Here is a 15,547-nt window from a genome sequence, read left to right as displayed (position 1 = left end):
TGAGAAATTTTGTGTTTTTACATGCCCCAATAAGCCAACTTTAAAACTACTTAAGGAAAATTTTTTGAAGCTAGAAACACTTTTTGGGGTCTAAACATAAGTCAGACTAGAGCCAGCATTTCTTTTTTTTAATGAGACAAGTTTGCAGGTCCTCACACTATTAACAGTGAGAAACTCCTAATCTTACCTTACTGTTAATGCAAAGATAACTGATGCTGCCACAGCCCATGGGTGTGGTAAAACTAATTCTCCTTTCTCCTGATTTAAGTGACAGCTTCCTGAGGCAGGGTCTCATCTTGCTCTGAGTTTTCATGGCACAATGTGGGCATATATTATGAACTGGTATACAAGTGTTACAGCATTTCAAAATAATAAGATATGTGAAATCCTACAGCATTAACTATGTATATATATATAAAACAATAATAATAATAATAAAAACACCAGAAAACAAGAGATGCTTTATTTTTTTCTTCCTTTTTAAGCCAGAAGCTACACAGAGAGGGGAGACAACTGAGTTCTTAGAGGAGAGAAACACCCCTCCTACTTCAGTGTTTTAAGAACGTTGCCCTGCAAGTCTGTATTATCGCACACCAAAATCTAACAGCATGAAGCACCTTGCGAAACAGAAGAGGAAGAATAATTTGGCTTATACCCGCTACTCACATTTAAACGGGAGCTAGCTGACATGGCTGAGAAGTTAGACGTGCCTGCAGTAATCAAGATGGCAGGGAGATCAAGATAGAGGGAGGGTGAGAAGAAGTAGGCAATTAATCAAGACAACCTTTCAATTCATTTTATCACAGAGCACGATCTCTACCAGCAGCCTGTGCATCAGCCTGCTTTGGCGTATTTCCAATTAACTGCAGATCAGAACTTCTCTGTATTACCTGTTTTATATATGGCATTGCAGAGTGCCCAGCGCACACTAACTACGGACACTTCTGTTCCTGATCTTCTCCATTATCCCACAGCCCAACCAAAACCCCTCCTGTGTTACCTTCAGGTGAGACACAGAAGAAAAGAAAGTAAAGGATTAATGGATGAGAACGGGCCCTCTGTAACAATGACTGGATAGTGTGCTGCCTTTCTGTCACTCTCCTCCTTACATGAAGCGAGGAAAACATAAGGAAAAATAAAGCTTTGTTGGCAGGGGCAAGGAAGAATTCTTGGTTATCCCAGCCTTGCTTTCCAGAAGGTGGTAGACACTTTTTGGGTATAGTTCAGAGCATGTATGAATCTGTGTGCTTCTCTATGAGGGCAGGAAGGAAAGAAAGGTTAATGAACTTGCTACAGTTATTAAAGCTATTGGGTAGCAGTCCCATTGGCAAGAAGTTGCTTGCAGTCGGCTTCTCCCACAGAGCCTTTTGCACTGGATCTCAGGCAGTGAACTTTCCATATGTTTACTGACATCAGGGTCAGGAAACAGCAGCACATTGCACCGGGTTTCAGTGACATTGCCTTTGCTGTCAACACAAAACCGTGGGAGATGTTTGGGTTCCCTCCTAAACTTAATAAGGAAGACATGGTCTGCTGAATATCAGCTTGTCCATCTTTATCCCCTTCTGCTCATCCTCTCCCACCTTCATCCTCCAGCTTTTGAAACATTTCAGCATCATTTCAGTCATAGAAATTTCTACTTTAATTAAAGAAACCAGTATAGGAGTGAATATATGGAAATGCAGAAAGCATCAGACGCATTACAGGCAAAACTACTAGTTCTTCCTATCTGTCTAACCCACAAGCAAAAATGTAAAATAGCTATTGAGATTCCCAAAGTGAGGAAAAAAATAAAAAAGTAAATATGCTGATTGGTTTCTAATTCTAATCCTGCAACAGATGTCACTGACACTGTGAATTTTAAGTGCTGCTTTTTAATATAGCTCCTTTCTCTTGTCAAGATGACCAAAAGATATGCATACACAAAACTAAGAATGAACCTAGAGGAGAAAGACCCTAACAAGTAACTGTTAACAAACGACAGCCCATTTGATGTCACTGAAGTCTGCTAGCCAGCATGCAAGCAGAAAGCTTCACTTATTGCTGTAGTTGTTGCTCCCGGTATACTCTCCCAGCAAATGTGGTATCTGTTTTTCTTGTGCAGGTCCTTAAATGTACGTATAAAAAGTCAAAGCCTATGGTCTAAAAGAACTATAAGCATTGCTTAAAAACGAAAGAGAAACTAAAACATCCAAACAAAACTTCATGCGTAGGTCTTGTATGTTCCTAGAATGAATGATTAACTTAAACGCATTACTTACTCTTAAAGCAATGGAGAACTGATGAAGCACAGAGTAAAGAAAGACCGACATTCCAGAAGAACTGTCTATAACTATAACTTCCATATGTTTATATATATACACGGAAAAGAGAATCCTCTGAAGGCTTATTAGGGAGTCACACAAACATCTGCAAAACTTAGCTGTCAGGCTAACAGACATCTCCACCAGAGGCATGCTTGTACCACAAGCAATCCATGCCACAATTCCGCAGTTTGGGCCAGCATTTAGGACTCTCCTACATTTTTGCTGACAGTGGTTTGCCCCTGACTTCATGTGCTACCTTGGCATAGCTAATTCGGCTTTGTCCCTGTGCTGGAGAAGGCAGCTGTGCTACTTCCCCTGCCTTGCTTGCTATGGCACGCCTTGCCATGCCAGGGCACCAGCACCCGCCAGAACGGGCTGGCTCCTCCTGGCAGATGGCGAGTCAAAACGGCCCCTGTGCTATTCGGGTATCTCAAAGACGAAACGAGAAGCCTGACTACTTGCTCAGATTGAATGCTGCTTCCCGAAGGTCATAGGCTTCTCTTTCGATGGCTGACCACCAAGAACTAGACACCAGTCCCTGTCCATCAGGGCCAGGTCTTCAGTCAGCACTCTGGCTCCTAATTTTCCACACTGTCTTTCAACAAGCTTTCCAAGCAAGGAGAAAATCAACGTGCCTCACAACAGGGCTCAAACACAGTGCAGGAAAAACTATGCAAGAGTTGTGACAGAGGACCCTCCTAATTAGCTAGGTTCCTATCAAGAGATTGCTCCTCAAACAGGACCATCGCCTCCACTCCCAAAATAACTGAAAGTCAGTAATTTTAGCTACTTCAGAAGGGGACTAGACTTGCCCTCAAAGCAGGTGACCACACACCGCTGAATGTGCAATATTCTTGCAATATTTTTGCAATTATTCCCCATTTGAAGAAGCCAGGACTCTTCACCAGACTCACAACAGGTCTTCCAGTCCAGACAGCCACTTGTCTCTCCCAGTGGCACCGCACCTCATCTGCGGTTATCAAGACCCAAATTCTCCATTCTTGGAGCAAAGCCTCCATTACTGCTCCGGAATTCAGTGCTAAGCAGCACGGCTGGTCTTAGTATTTCCAGGAACGTGACACATTTGATTGTGCATTAGCCCAGTAAAATTTAATAGCCTACAAGAAGATATGGCTAATTGGCATGAGTTTATAAATTCCTATTTAGCATCAAAATATTTGAGATTAAGGAAACAAAAGAACACACGCTCAGCAGTAACATGTACTGATAGGGGCTGTTACAGTATGCAAAACATCTGAGCACTGACTAATTTGGCTGCAAGCTCTTGTTCTGAAAACAGTGTCTGGTAATAATAATATGATCCCAAAGAAAGGGTCCTACAGGGAAGTTATTTACTCTCTCACAAAGGCCATATGATTTATACATGTTGTCATTGCCTATGCCAGAAAATTGATGACTGATCACCACCTATTCATTTCAGTACCTGGTATCCAGCCTGAATTAACTAGATTAGGCCACATGGAATTTCTTTACTATTTACAGAGAAACTGAGTATAACATTTGGTTTAAGTCAATACAAGGAAGGATCTTTTAATCTGAATCCAGTAAGAACTAGAATATATTAAAGCAGCATGAATTAAATGCTTATTATTTGTCATTACTACTCATTTATAACACAAACATCTGGATTCCATAACCATAGCCCAATAAAATGGTATTAGTGGGGAGAGCAAAATAATTATATAAATACCATCTAGTTTGTTAAACATTTGCAAAGCACTGCAGTCACTCATCCATTCCCAGCTCCTGAAGCACATTATTTGGCTTTTGTCTTGTTGGCTGGGCATTGATTCCTAAGTGTTGGTAGTCCAGTTCTGCAGCTCCCTCTGTACAGGCACAGGATCCCCTATTGAGATATTCCACATCCCCAGTTGCTGGGGCTAGACCTTTTGGGTAGCAGTGCCAGGGAGCGGGCAAGAGCGGGCAGAGACATGGAAGCAGTCTTAGCAGATGGGAAAAAAAAAAAAACAAAAAACTTTTGAGAACAGCATAACCAAAAAGGAGTAAAATCATGTAGGGGAAAGAATTTCTAATGCCTAAGAAACAACAGCACACATCAAAGCACCTGAATATGCTACAGAGTATGGTCTGCTTAATATTAATTTCAAATGGCAATTTTATTCATATTAGGCTTGTAGATAATGCTTGCAAAATATGAATATGTTTAGTTTATTTTCCAAGCCACTTACTTCTCAGATCAATTGAAGTATGCAGGGTTTTTCTAGTGAAGCCTTCATCACTTGCAGCCTCTGATGGCTTTAACAGATGGCAATGATCTATTAAATACTGCTCAAATCATGATTATTTCATTGACCGCTCCTTTTAATTTGAAGTCTATGAAATAACAATTACAGTAAAACTCAAACTGCTTTATTATTATGGCTATGATATATATATATATATACTTTGTACGCATATGAACTTGTCTTGGTTTCTCCCTGCAGCGGAGCAGGTCTGAGCTGATGTGTCCAGGTTAGCTGTGAACATTTCCGGAGGTACAAGCTCCAGAATTTTAATGTATCTACTACATGTAATTTTTTTACATCCCTACTGTACCACTTACACATCATAAAGTGTTGTGAACTATCATGCACAGTGCTCTCCTAAACTGCCCACTTTTACAAAGTCCATAAAAATGCGGTCATTGTTTGATATACATTTAATTATAAAATCATCTCCACCCCTCTTTCTACTCTTTGACGAAGAGTCTGTTCAGCATTACGTGGATCCAACCAAAAATGCTTAATGAGGAAAAAGAAAGCTGTACTACCCAAAGAGCAATTAATGCAGAAAAACTTTAGCACTACGGTGTTTAAAGCAGACTTGCTCTGCTTTTCCTCCTCCTGGAGACTAAGACAAGAAAGATGCTATTAAAGAGTTAAAGTAACTCTGCGTGAGTGCCTGAGCCAGAGAAACAAACCACAACCCTCTGACAAGAGCTCAGCACCACCTCCTCTGAGAGGGTACTGTCAGGATCGGCTTTTCCATTCAGGAAGAGCAGGCTGTCACCTGGGGCAGCAGAGCAGCTAGGGACTGCATATTGTTAGCCTAACAGCAGGATGTAAGGGAGGGCACTTTCCAATTAACCTGAGGCAGCACATCCCCCAGAGACAGGTGCTGGATAATGTACAATGACCAAACATAATAGAACAGGAACATTCTGGACTTGAGCATAAGGAAGCTGAACAATCATCAGTGCAACCAAGGCTCCAGCAAAAGGAAAAAAAAAAAAGGCAAAAAAAAAAAAAAAAAAAACAAGCAAAAAGCACTCTTGGGAGCTCTCCCCTCAGTAAGTAATATCCCTGCTTTTTTAAATCCTCCTGCAATGGTGTTTTTGCTGCTTTCTCCATCCCACACCAGTTTTTCCTTGCAAGAATTCAAAGACCCCCTTCCATCAGCTTGCTGGCTATCCTACATCTTTTTTGGTGTTCGAGCACTGATCAAGGGGTAAAAACATTTGAAACACGGTGCAGAAAGTGCAGAAAGACCACCTGCAAATAAGAGCGTTTTGCCTGCAGACTCTGCGTGACTGACAGCATCATTCAGGCTTTGGGGAAAGGAAGACATAGGAGGAGACGAGCACCACTTTCACACAGGAGCCGTGACACAGCACAGAGCTCCCTCTGTCCACCAGCAAGAGCTGTGCCCGCTGCTGGGCTGCGGTGCCCTCTTAGAGTCCTGGAAGGGCCACGGGCCCCGCTCCCAGCTGGGCTGGTTCGGATGCAGAAGTGCCCAAGCCTGCAGTGGGACTGCCTGCCCAGCCCAGCCCAGCCCAGCCCAGAGAGGGAAACACACACAGCTCACCCCACAGCGCCTTCCTGCGGCCCTGCCGTGTGGTTCTGTCAGAGGGACGGACAGGGCCGCGCTTACCGGTGTGCTGAGGCCGCTGCACTGCTGCCGCCATTTTAGGGCTGAGGGGAAGCATGGCGGCAGGCGCTGGGGTTCTGGCTGCTTCTGGAAGTTTCCACATGGCGCCCCCTCTGCCTGGGGCTTCATGCTTTGGCCCCAGCGGCAGGCAGCCCGCGGCTCCCGAATGGGCTGTGCCAACGGAAGCCTAGTGGTGAGGCATCGGCTCCCTGCCCTGCCACGTGCCCCAGGGCGCACGGCAGCTGCCTGAGCCTTTTCCTTGCACAGGGGTACCGGCTGCCATGAGTCCTGAGCAGCCTTTTCAGAATGCTCGTGAGGCGCTCCATCACTTAAAACATATCTGAAGAGCTGCTCTTGCTTTTCCAAGACAAATAAAATTTGGAGCTGAAAGCCCAGTCCCTTTGGAACTTGTCAGTCTCCATCGTGCGGCCCCCACCTTACGCTGCGTTTGAGCTGCGCAAGCGGGGGCGGAGACTCTTCTTCCAGCAGCTGTGGCTGTGGGGAAGAGAAACAGATGAGTGATTCAATCTAACAGTTCAGCTGAGGAGCCCTCACATGGTTACAGCAAAAGGCTCTAAGCTGGAGGAGCACGATTGGAAGGCTGCAACTGACTTGCAGCATGACCTTAAGTAAATTACTGCAAAGTTTCTGGGCTTTCACTCCCCTCCAAATCAGCACAACGGTATCACCTCGCCAATGGGAGGCTGGCAGTACTGCCAGTGCTGCAGCACACAAAATTGGGAACTTGGGAGTCAAGTCTGCAGCAGTATGAATCGATGCAGTGCTTTGTTCCTGCGAGCAGTATTTATAAGTTTCACATGGTTGGGCCTCTGCTGGCTTGAAAGGGATTACTGCTGATTTTCACAGGTGCAAAAAAGAAAACCCAAGCAGCACAGCTTGGAAGGTATATATTTAATGCCTCTAGTTCCTCCAGCATATATGGTGAAAACTGTAGAGTGTAATGATGCTCAGGTAAAATAGTATTATTTGCTACTCTTGCATAAATAAAGTCTAGGTAGCCTCATTTAAGAAGCAGTAAAGCATTTGTAATTCTCCATTTTCCTATCCCCTAACTTACTATATTACTTTCACTATATTGAAAATAGGTGCAGGTCTACCTACCACAATTTATTTCAGTTCTGTAACTGAAACATTCTGAGAATGTTTCTATAAATTGCATTTGGTGAAAGTACTTCTAAACATGAAACAAAAAAACTTCTGTTAATTACTCTGTCATATTTGCTGTAACAACCACCACTTATTGCCTGCAAATCTGTAAACTGGCATAACTGTGAAAAAGAAAACTAAGAGAACTGGACAGTATTAAAGGTAATTAATTAAAAAAAAAAAAAGAAAAACATAGGTTTTAGGAGTTTTCAGGTGTTTTTGTAATGTTGGCTCACATGTAACAATAGCAATAAACATACTCTGCAGTTCCTGCTAGAATATTTCTGTGTTAAGAGTCTATTGTTTTCGTAGAAAGCAGATATTCTCCATAAACTCCACTGGCAGCTGCGTCTCTGTGATACAGGAAGGCAAGACATACTGCACTGAAACAGCATCCAAAGGCCAATGCAATGACGACACACACAACAGACGCTCAGTTTTAGGGTTTATTTCATCTGCTAACATTCATTCTTGATCTAGACAAAAGCAATTAGATGATTATTTTTTTTAATCTATTTTTTTTCTTGTGGAGGAAAAGAAAAAAAAAATCTTTTAACACTTTTTTTTTGTAAGATGCCATAAATAAATATATAAAGCTTTAAGTGTTACTTGGCTCAAATTGAACAGTTGTCTTTTATTTTTTGTTAAGCTCCTGATGTGGAAAAAAAAAAAAGTGCAAACCATACACATTCAGCCTAACAGAATGACTCCAGCCACAATCACTTTTGGAGAAGCTGAATCTGTTTGATCTACAATATGGAGGATGGAAGGTGGGTGGGGGGAACATCTTACTGTATTTTTACCCTCAGCCACATAACTCCTAGCAGATAAAAATGGAGTTCCCTGGTAGGTAAAGCATACAAGAAAGGGGGGAAGGAAGAAAAGAAAGTTCTGCCTACATTGCCCTTTCCCTTTCTTGTGCAGATTGTACAGCACAGAGGAAAGAAGAGACAACATAAGGAAAGCCTTAGACAAAATCATGAGAATGAAAAATAAAATCAGCAGGAGGGACTGGTGAAAAATCCTATGGCTGTTGCATGTTTGCCTGGCAGACTACAAACAAACACAGAGAAACTTCACGTTGAGAGACAGTGGGGATTTTTGTCTTTTCCTTATAAAAAAAAAAAAAAGATGGAAAGGGGCAATAAAAATAAGTTACATCATATTCCAATATGTACAAAACAAATCATGCTCAGTAAATCATTTGAATATAAAATTATTCATTATTGTACAACTCTCTCAATCCAGTCTGCAGAATAGACAACTGGGGAAAAACAGGGAGGGGGAACTGTGGGGCTTTGAGGGATGAAACAGACTAATTTGCAAATTGTGTTTTTTTTCAGCTTGCATGAAGAATTACAAAGAATACCATCACCTGCAGCTGGGACAATACAGGCTTTAATATCCACGTGCTTATCAGGACTGCATTAATCTTGGCAAGAACTGTAGATGGGACAAAACAAACAGCCACAGATAGCTCAGACTGTGTGTGCAGACACTAGCTCCACTGCCTGCCTGCTGGTTTACCTGGAACTGCTGCTAAACGACCTGTGCTTTAACAGCCTGGCTCTATTGCTGATCAGGCACTGAATCCTACAGTCACTTCTGCCACTGGAATATGAGCTGCTAATATTAGCAAAAACAAGAACAAAAAGGTAACACATCAGCCCTGTGATTCAAATCCAGCAAATACATTGAGTTGTATTCCACGCTATAGCCGTGGAAATACAACATGTAGCATACTCTATGTTGCCAATTGCTGTAGCGCTTCCCAGCTTTGTAATAATTCAGAAAATTCTGTGGGATAGGAGGGGTCTGAGTACCTCAAAACATGAATAAGGAGCTAGAGAAGCTTCCAGCCCCAGGATATATATCTACATCAGGCCTTGTTCTTTTACTGTCAGTCATTACTTCCTGTAGCTGTTCAGTGGTCTCTGTGAAGTGGTTTGATGAGCTCAGTGACACATCCACTTCCTAACTGATGTATGTCCACACTGCCACCGAGGTGGTCCTTCTGCCTTGCTCATGCTCACTGCTCTTTCTGCTCCTACTGGACAGCAATGGGAGAGAGGAGGGAAAAGCTTGTTGGGATCCTCCTGCTGCTGCTTCCATTTCCACCCCTGTTTTGTAGGCAAGTACAGGACTATTGGGTGCAAAAACATCACCCTTAAATGCTCTCCATTTACTCCAAAATTCTGGGCATGAAGGGTGGAACTCAAACAAGCCAGAAATTCACACAGATCCTTTGTTGAGAGGTGTTTTTTTCCTCAATGACTTTGAACCCAATGACAGCCTGGGTCTACAATCTTACAGTCAATCCTGTATTTGCGACCTGGGTAGGGTACAAGGTGACATCTGACTGGGAAACATTTGAGTAGGAGGCAAACTCCTTCAATACAACTAGCTGGAATGAGACAAACGAGCAATAAAATGCTTTCTTCTGCAGCAACACCTACCAAGCAGTGAAGTTCATTGTTTAGGTGTCTAAAAGCAAAAAAAAAGACCTCTTCCTTCTTAGCACTGTAGCATATGTTGTCCTTTCCACCTTCCCGAAGCAGGAAGGGAGTCTGCTGGCAAATCCCCGCTCACGGCATCACCCTCTTTTGCAGATGTGCAAGGGTCTGCACAGCGGAAGGCAGCAGAGGCTAAGACCCATCATCTTTGGCCTGGTACCAGGTAACTGCTTATCCCAAATGCTCACTCACACTAGTATTGCTGGTTGTATAAACCCTTAGAAATCCCTTTCACAGTCCCAGCTCTTGTAAAGGTTCTCCATAGGGTGTCCCTGGAACACAACAGAAACACTGTGGGGATAGACATGCATCCGAGTGTCCCAGGACCATGTAAAATCTGAATTCAAGGGGAACCATTTGTGGTTGGACTAGACGATCTTGGAGGTCTTTTCCAACCTTAATGATTTTATGATTCAAGCTCCAGTGAAAGACCAGTCACAACCTTGCACCTGCCTTCACTGTACCCATCACTTGCCTCTCCTGACTTGGATCATGATGCATTGACTGGCCTCATGGAGAAACACCTTATTTAGGGAAGAAGGTGTTGGTGTGTCTGGAAGTCACAGGAAAAACATTTTGGGAGAAAGGGGCACATATTGAACAAGGATGTACTGTCTGGCCACTACTTCTGCCAGAGTGCCTTAAAGCCATTGTTTCTGTTCATTTTAAAACTACATATACAATTTGCATGTTGTTGTAGCATCAAATAATCCGTCCTAAAAATAAAATAAATTGTACCACTTCAAACTGTAGTACATAAAAATCACAAAAAAACTACATTCACATTATGTTATAAAAGTTCCCTTAAACCCACTAGAGGAAGAAAATCATGCCATGTATGCCCTGCAACATATGCTCTGGCACACAGCACTGAAAATAAATCAAAGTGTGGCATACAGCCTTAAATAGACCAGCACAGCAGTCAAGGTGTGGGATGGCTTTTGGGTCATTCTCTTCATTTCTGATATTCATACTTAAAATCTGTTTCAAAGTGTCCTATACCTCTCATACTTTGGAGTACCTCTTTACAGAGAGGGCATTTGCTTTCCCAATGTACAGATGCAGAAACTGAGGTATTTGCCAGGAACAGGATTTGAATCTACAAATTCCTGCCTCAGTGCTAAGCTGAGGTCAGACCTCCTTTTGTGGGTTGAAGTGAAACTGTTAACAAGACTTTGTAGTTTAATTTCTTTTGCTTGTTACTGTAATATATTACAAAGAAAACAGAACAAGGTCTTCTACTGACATGCTTCTAGGGTCAGACGCTGCCTCTGATTTAGAGAACCCTGCAGATAGATCCATTAAAATCCAGCTGGTTACTCAGAGCCCATAACACAGAAACAACTCAGGCAAAATGGGCCCAATTATGGTACTGGTCCTGATCATACACAGTCCCATTTACTAGCACCCTTTGGTAGATGAGAGCAGAATTTGGCCTTCAATACAGAATTGTTCTCAAAGTCAGTACTGGCATATGCAGTACTGCCTGAGTGTCCACAGTGTGCCCTCTTCTGGAGCCGTGCCGATGGGCGCTGTGAGCATGGCTTAGCTGCAGTAACCATTTGTGCATTATGGATCTGTGACACGGAGCGCACAGTGAAAAGCCTTCGGGTAAAGCTGGAAACTGTGCATATGAAACAGTTGCTTTTTATATCTAGCGTATTGGTTTTGTGGGTAAACAGCCTGTAAAATTGCATTTTTAAAATATAAACGTTTTCTTTAGTTACAGCAATACATAAAAGTGCTGGGAACTACCAAACATAGCTCCTCCCAGTCTTGGAAGTCAGAGATGAGCAAATGGATTTGTAATACCTTCTGCCCCCAAGCCAACAACTGAAAATTGCTTCATATTGCTTCCCACATCTCAGCTAGGAACAAATGCTTATGGCGAGGCATACGCATCTCTGGAAGCAGGGGCCATTTTGTAATAAAACCTTAAAGACAGTGACAACCACCAGCAAACATTGGTAACAGGCGAATGCACAGGTAACAACATCTCACTGTGCTTAAAGATGACCGTGTGCTTGAGCACTTTGCAGCACCAGGATGCAGACCTGACCAACATTCATCTGAAATCAGCAGGATTCTTCAACTTCATTGGACTGTGAATCAAGTATGTAACAGGATTATTTGAACCCAATGTGCTGTTTGTAACCTCTGTTCCTAAGTTTTTAGTCGGCTTCACTCTTCTGGAGAAGAACATCTCCAGAAGCAAGGTGTATACCTCGGGGTCTACACAGAAGAAACAAGGCAGCTCCTGTGCTTAAGGTGGCTACCTCCTTTGCAAACCTCAGTGTGAATTTGAAACTGTTGGAAGCAGGGTACAGAGGCAGAATTAAAATACAAAACAAGCAGCACTGCAGTGGATTTGTGATTGTGTGATTTTCAGAGAGATGCTAAAAAATGACACACTAAAGCTGAATGTATCATCTCTCTTCTTCTCCTTCTGTGATTTCAATGCCATAATTGACCCACAGTTACCATGGCCTTTGAAAATCAAATCATATTCCATTTGATTCATATTTTACCCTAGACAATAGCTGGTTCAGGACTAACAGGCTGAGTAATAACGGGGTGAAACATGAAGCGGGCAAAAACTGCTTCATTTCCATGCTTCCAGCCAAACAAAGAAATGCTTGCAACAGCAAGAAAATAAGCCATACTTTAATTTGTTGAGTGGGAAGAGGAATTAGAGAAGTCATTGTTGTTCTCTGACTCAGAAGTCAGTAAGCAGAACTTGGTTAGACTGTCACCATACTGTAGGATTAAACTTACATGGGTTCCTGAAAAACAGCATTAAAAGAGAAAGAGCTCTGCTTTGAAAGTGGTCTGAGACTAAAAAAACATTATCCATGATTCCCGTTTCCAGTTTTTTGAACACAGCTTGTTCATTTAAAGCAAGAGCTGCAGAGCAGGCACTCTGCCAAAAGACAATGTGCACTGTCTCATAATTAATTCAAACCCATAGTCAGAAATTTTTACAGTTCTGGAAGAGAGCCCCATCCTGTTCCCACTTAAATCAGTTCTAGTGACTTCACTGAAAGCAGGCTTATGGCCATTATCTCTTGACACAACCAAGTAAAAATAACTCAATAATACAGGTATGGGTATGTCTGCATGCTTGTTGCAGTTCAGCATTTCACATAGCAATGAACAAAACAAAATCACCCCCTCATCATGTTGCCATTAATGACTGATTATTTGCAGGCTCTTCCTGAAGACCTTCCTGGAGACTTGTCCTGCAGACTTACGAGGGAGTATTGCTACTTCACTTGTCCTCCCTTTCTCAGTCTGCAGGATAAGGTTTCATTTGCTGTTAGCACATTATATTGATGAAGGCGAGTGGAAGTTGTGTAGGGTGACATTATGGCATGGGGCCGCATGTTTGAGCCTATGTGGAATTTGGTTGGCTTTGAAATTGGTTTGGGACCTGCCTGTGAAACAAATGTGGGAGCTCTGTGCAAGAACTCCCTATTATTTTTATGAAGTTGCGTATGTATATGTGATACCAGTGCAATGTATCAAAATCACTGTGCTAAGTACGTATCCTAGGCCACAGTCAATTTGATTTAATGTTTCTTATCCTCTGATGTTTTTCTTCTTTTATTCTTATGGTGCTCTATTTTCTGGCAGTGGCTGCCAGCTGAAAGTTAGCGACTGCCCTTGTGCTTAGATCACAGACTGACAGTACAACACATCCTCAACTTAGTCACTGTTATCATTTACTTACAAACAATGCAATTCCCATCCCACCTCCAAAAACATCCACAAAAGAACACCTCAATTTCCTTGTTTTTTAATTATGTATCTTTATACCAATACGCTCAGGAGACAAACAGATTTAAAAAATCCTACATCTGACATTTGTGTTTGAATTGTGAGGATAAGAAACATTTTTTTGTATTTGGCCTTAAGAGTGGGTAACCGCATTTGTGCATTTTTCACCTCTGTATTATAATGTTGACCGTTTTTTTATTTTTATGTATTTATTTATTTTTTTAAGAATCTTACTGGTCTTGTAAGAAACAGTAAAAAGACCCTATGTTTAAGGAAGCAATCTATCTTCTGTTTTACAGACTTGCTTTTAAATAAAATATTTTTTCTGTTGTTTTGTAATTTTACTTCCATGATCTTTTATATGGAAACCCTAGAGTATCATTAATATAAAAGTCTGCCTAGGCTACCACTTTTCTATAATATGGCTCATGTAGTCCTCAGTGGGCAAGCGTCCTTGCTCTTCGGTCTCTTCCTTGGGAAGTGCTTCATTGGACCGGTGAAGAAGCCTCTCTTCCCGATTCTTTATCCTCTGCTCCATCCTCTCTAGCTGCCGTTTGTACTGGTAGCGCTGCTGGAAGAGGTCCTTTGCATAGTCATAGAGCTGCATGTCCAGGTCATTGAGCTCCTCAATCCTCCGGATGGTGTCATTATCCACCTCCACCCCTCCTGCCCTGGTGCTGTTGTACTGCATAAAGGGCCGGATGAATTTCAGATTAAAAGTTCTCTCAAACAGGTACTGAGTCTTTCTCTGGAACTCTGTCAGGCCAAAGAAGGCCATGTCTTTGAGGTTCTTTTTTGCGCTGTCCAGCAGGATCTGTGCTCGCTTGTTCTCTGGGATGAAAGACATGTTGTAGCAGCCCACTAAGCTCAAGTCAGCCAACATCCTCACCTGGCGGTTGTTGGCCAAATTATACGGGCAATCCATGAACTCCTGCAGTGTGCAGCCTGACCAGTCTGTGCCTTCATAGCACGATGGCAGCTCTTCAGGAGTTGGCGTCCTGCCATCACACATGTGCAAGGAGGTCTTCCAAGTAGCTCCTCGTTGGACATGACGCCATTCGCTGAGGTAACGAGATACAGGGTCTCTCAGCAGTGTGATGTAATAAAATTTTCTACAAGAAGAAGAGAAAATAAAATTAATGCTCGGCCAGTAACTAGAAAGATGCTTGGAAAAATGAGATCCAGAGTAAACATAAAAAAGAAAAGAGTAAATCAACATCAGAGCACCCATTCCACTGTACTCCTGGACTATTTTCTTCTTGCAATCTCTCATTCTAAGTACTGTGTGCAACATTAGATCCATGTTTCTCATTCTCATTGCCCACCATTTTACTCTTGCCAGTATCTCTTTCTCCAGTGCATCCCTTTCTAGCAACGGATTGCAAAGTCAGAACAAATCATCAGGATTCAACTCATATACCAACTTCAGAGAGCAGCTGCAACTTTAGAAGCTGCCTGGCCTTTCACACTAGCACATACCCTCTGAATGAGCCAAGACCTGCTCTGCAGGACATGTCCATAACTGCTCTGTTTATGAGCTGGGCTATCATTTTTGCTTCATGTAGCTGCTGACCAGGACACCTACTGCTTGACTGATCTGGCTGCCAAGCTGAAATCTGGGAATCTGCACTGAGTAGCAGGACAACACCACAGGAACATAAGTGAAAAATAAAGGTAAGTCAGGAATGCAATATGCTTTGTAGAAAAAGAAGGTATGAGATGACACCCAGAAACAGTAGAAACAGCTTATTGTTTCAGCTAAGCTGTTATCCATTAAAATTTAAGAGAAGCTTTTGATACATGTGACTAAAAAGGGTGTGAAAGGAAAACAGTCGGGAGGAAAACTGGGCTCTTTTGCAGTTCCGTGTGTAATGAAGTCCACAATGATCCGAGCAG

General features: G+C 42.4%; 1 protein-coding gene across 1 annotated transcript in view; it reads right to left on the bottom strand.

Annotated features, from left to right (window-relative positions):
• Positions 1-7,794: 7,794 nt before the first annotated feature.
• The window catches only part of HS6ST1 (heparan sulfate 6-O-sulfotransferase 1), a 184,676-nt gene continuing 176,923 nt past the window's right edge, over positions 7,795-15,547 (bottom strand). Inside the window, exon 2 of the mRNA XM_048062994.2 lies at positions 7,795-14,763. Coding sequence (XP_047918951.1) covers positions 14,055-14,763 — 709 coding nt within the window. The 3' untranslated portion in view covers positions 7,795-14,054. The remainder of the gene's footprint in view (positions 14,764-15,547) is intronic.

This window comes from Anser cygnoides, chromosome 9, assembly GCF_040182565.1.
Source record: "Anser cygnoides isolate HZ-2024a breed goose chromosome 9, Taihu_goose_T2T_genome, whole genome shotgun sequence".
NCBI lineage: Eukaryota > Metazoa > Chordata > Aves > Anseriformes > Anatidae > Anser > Anser cygnoides.
This window is presented reverse-complemented; position numbering and strand designations above follow the sequence as displayed.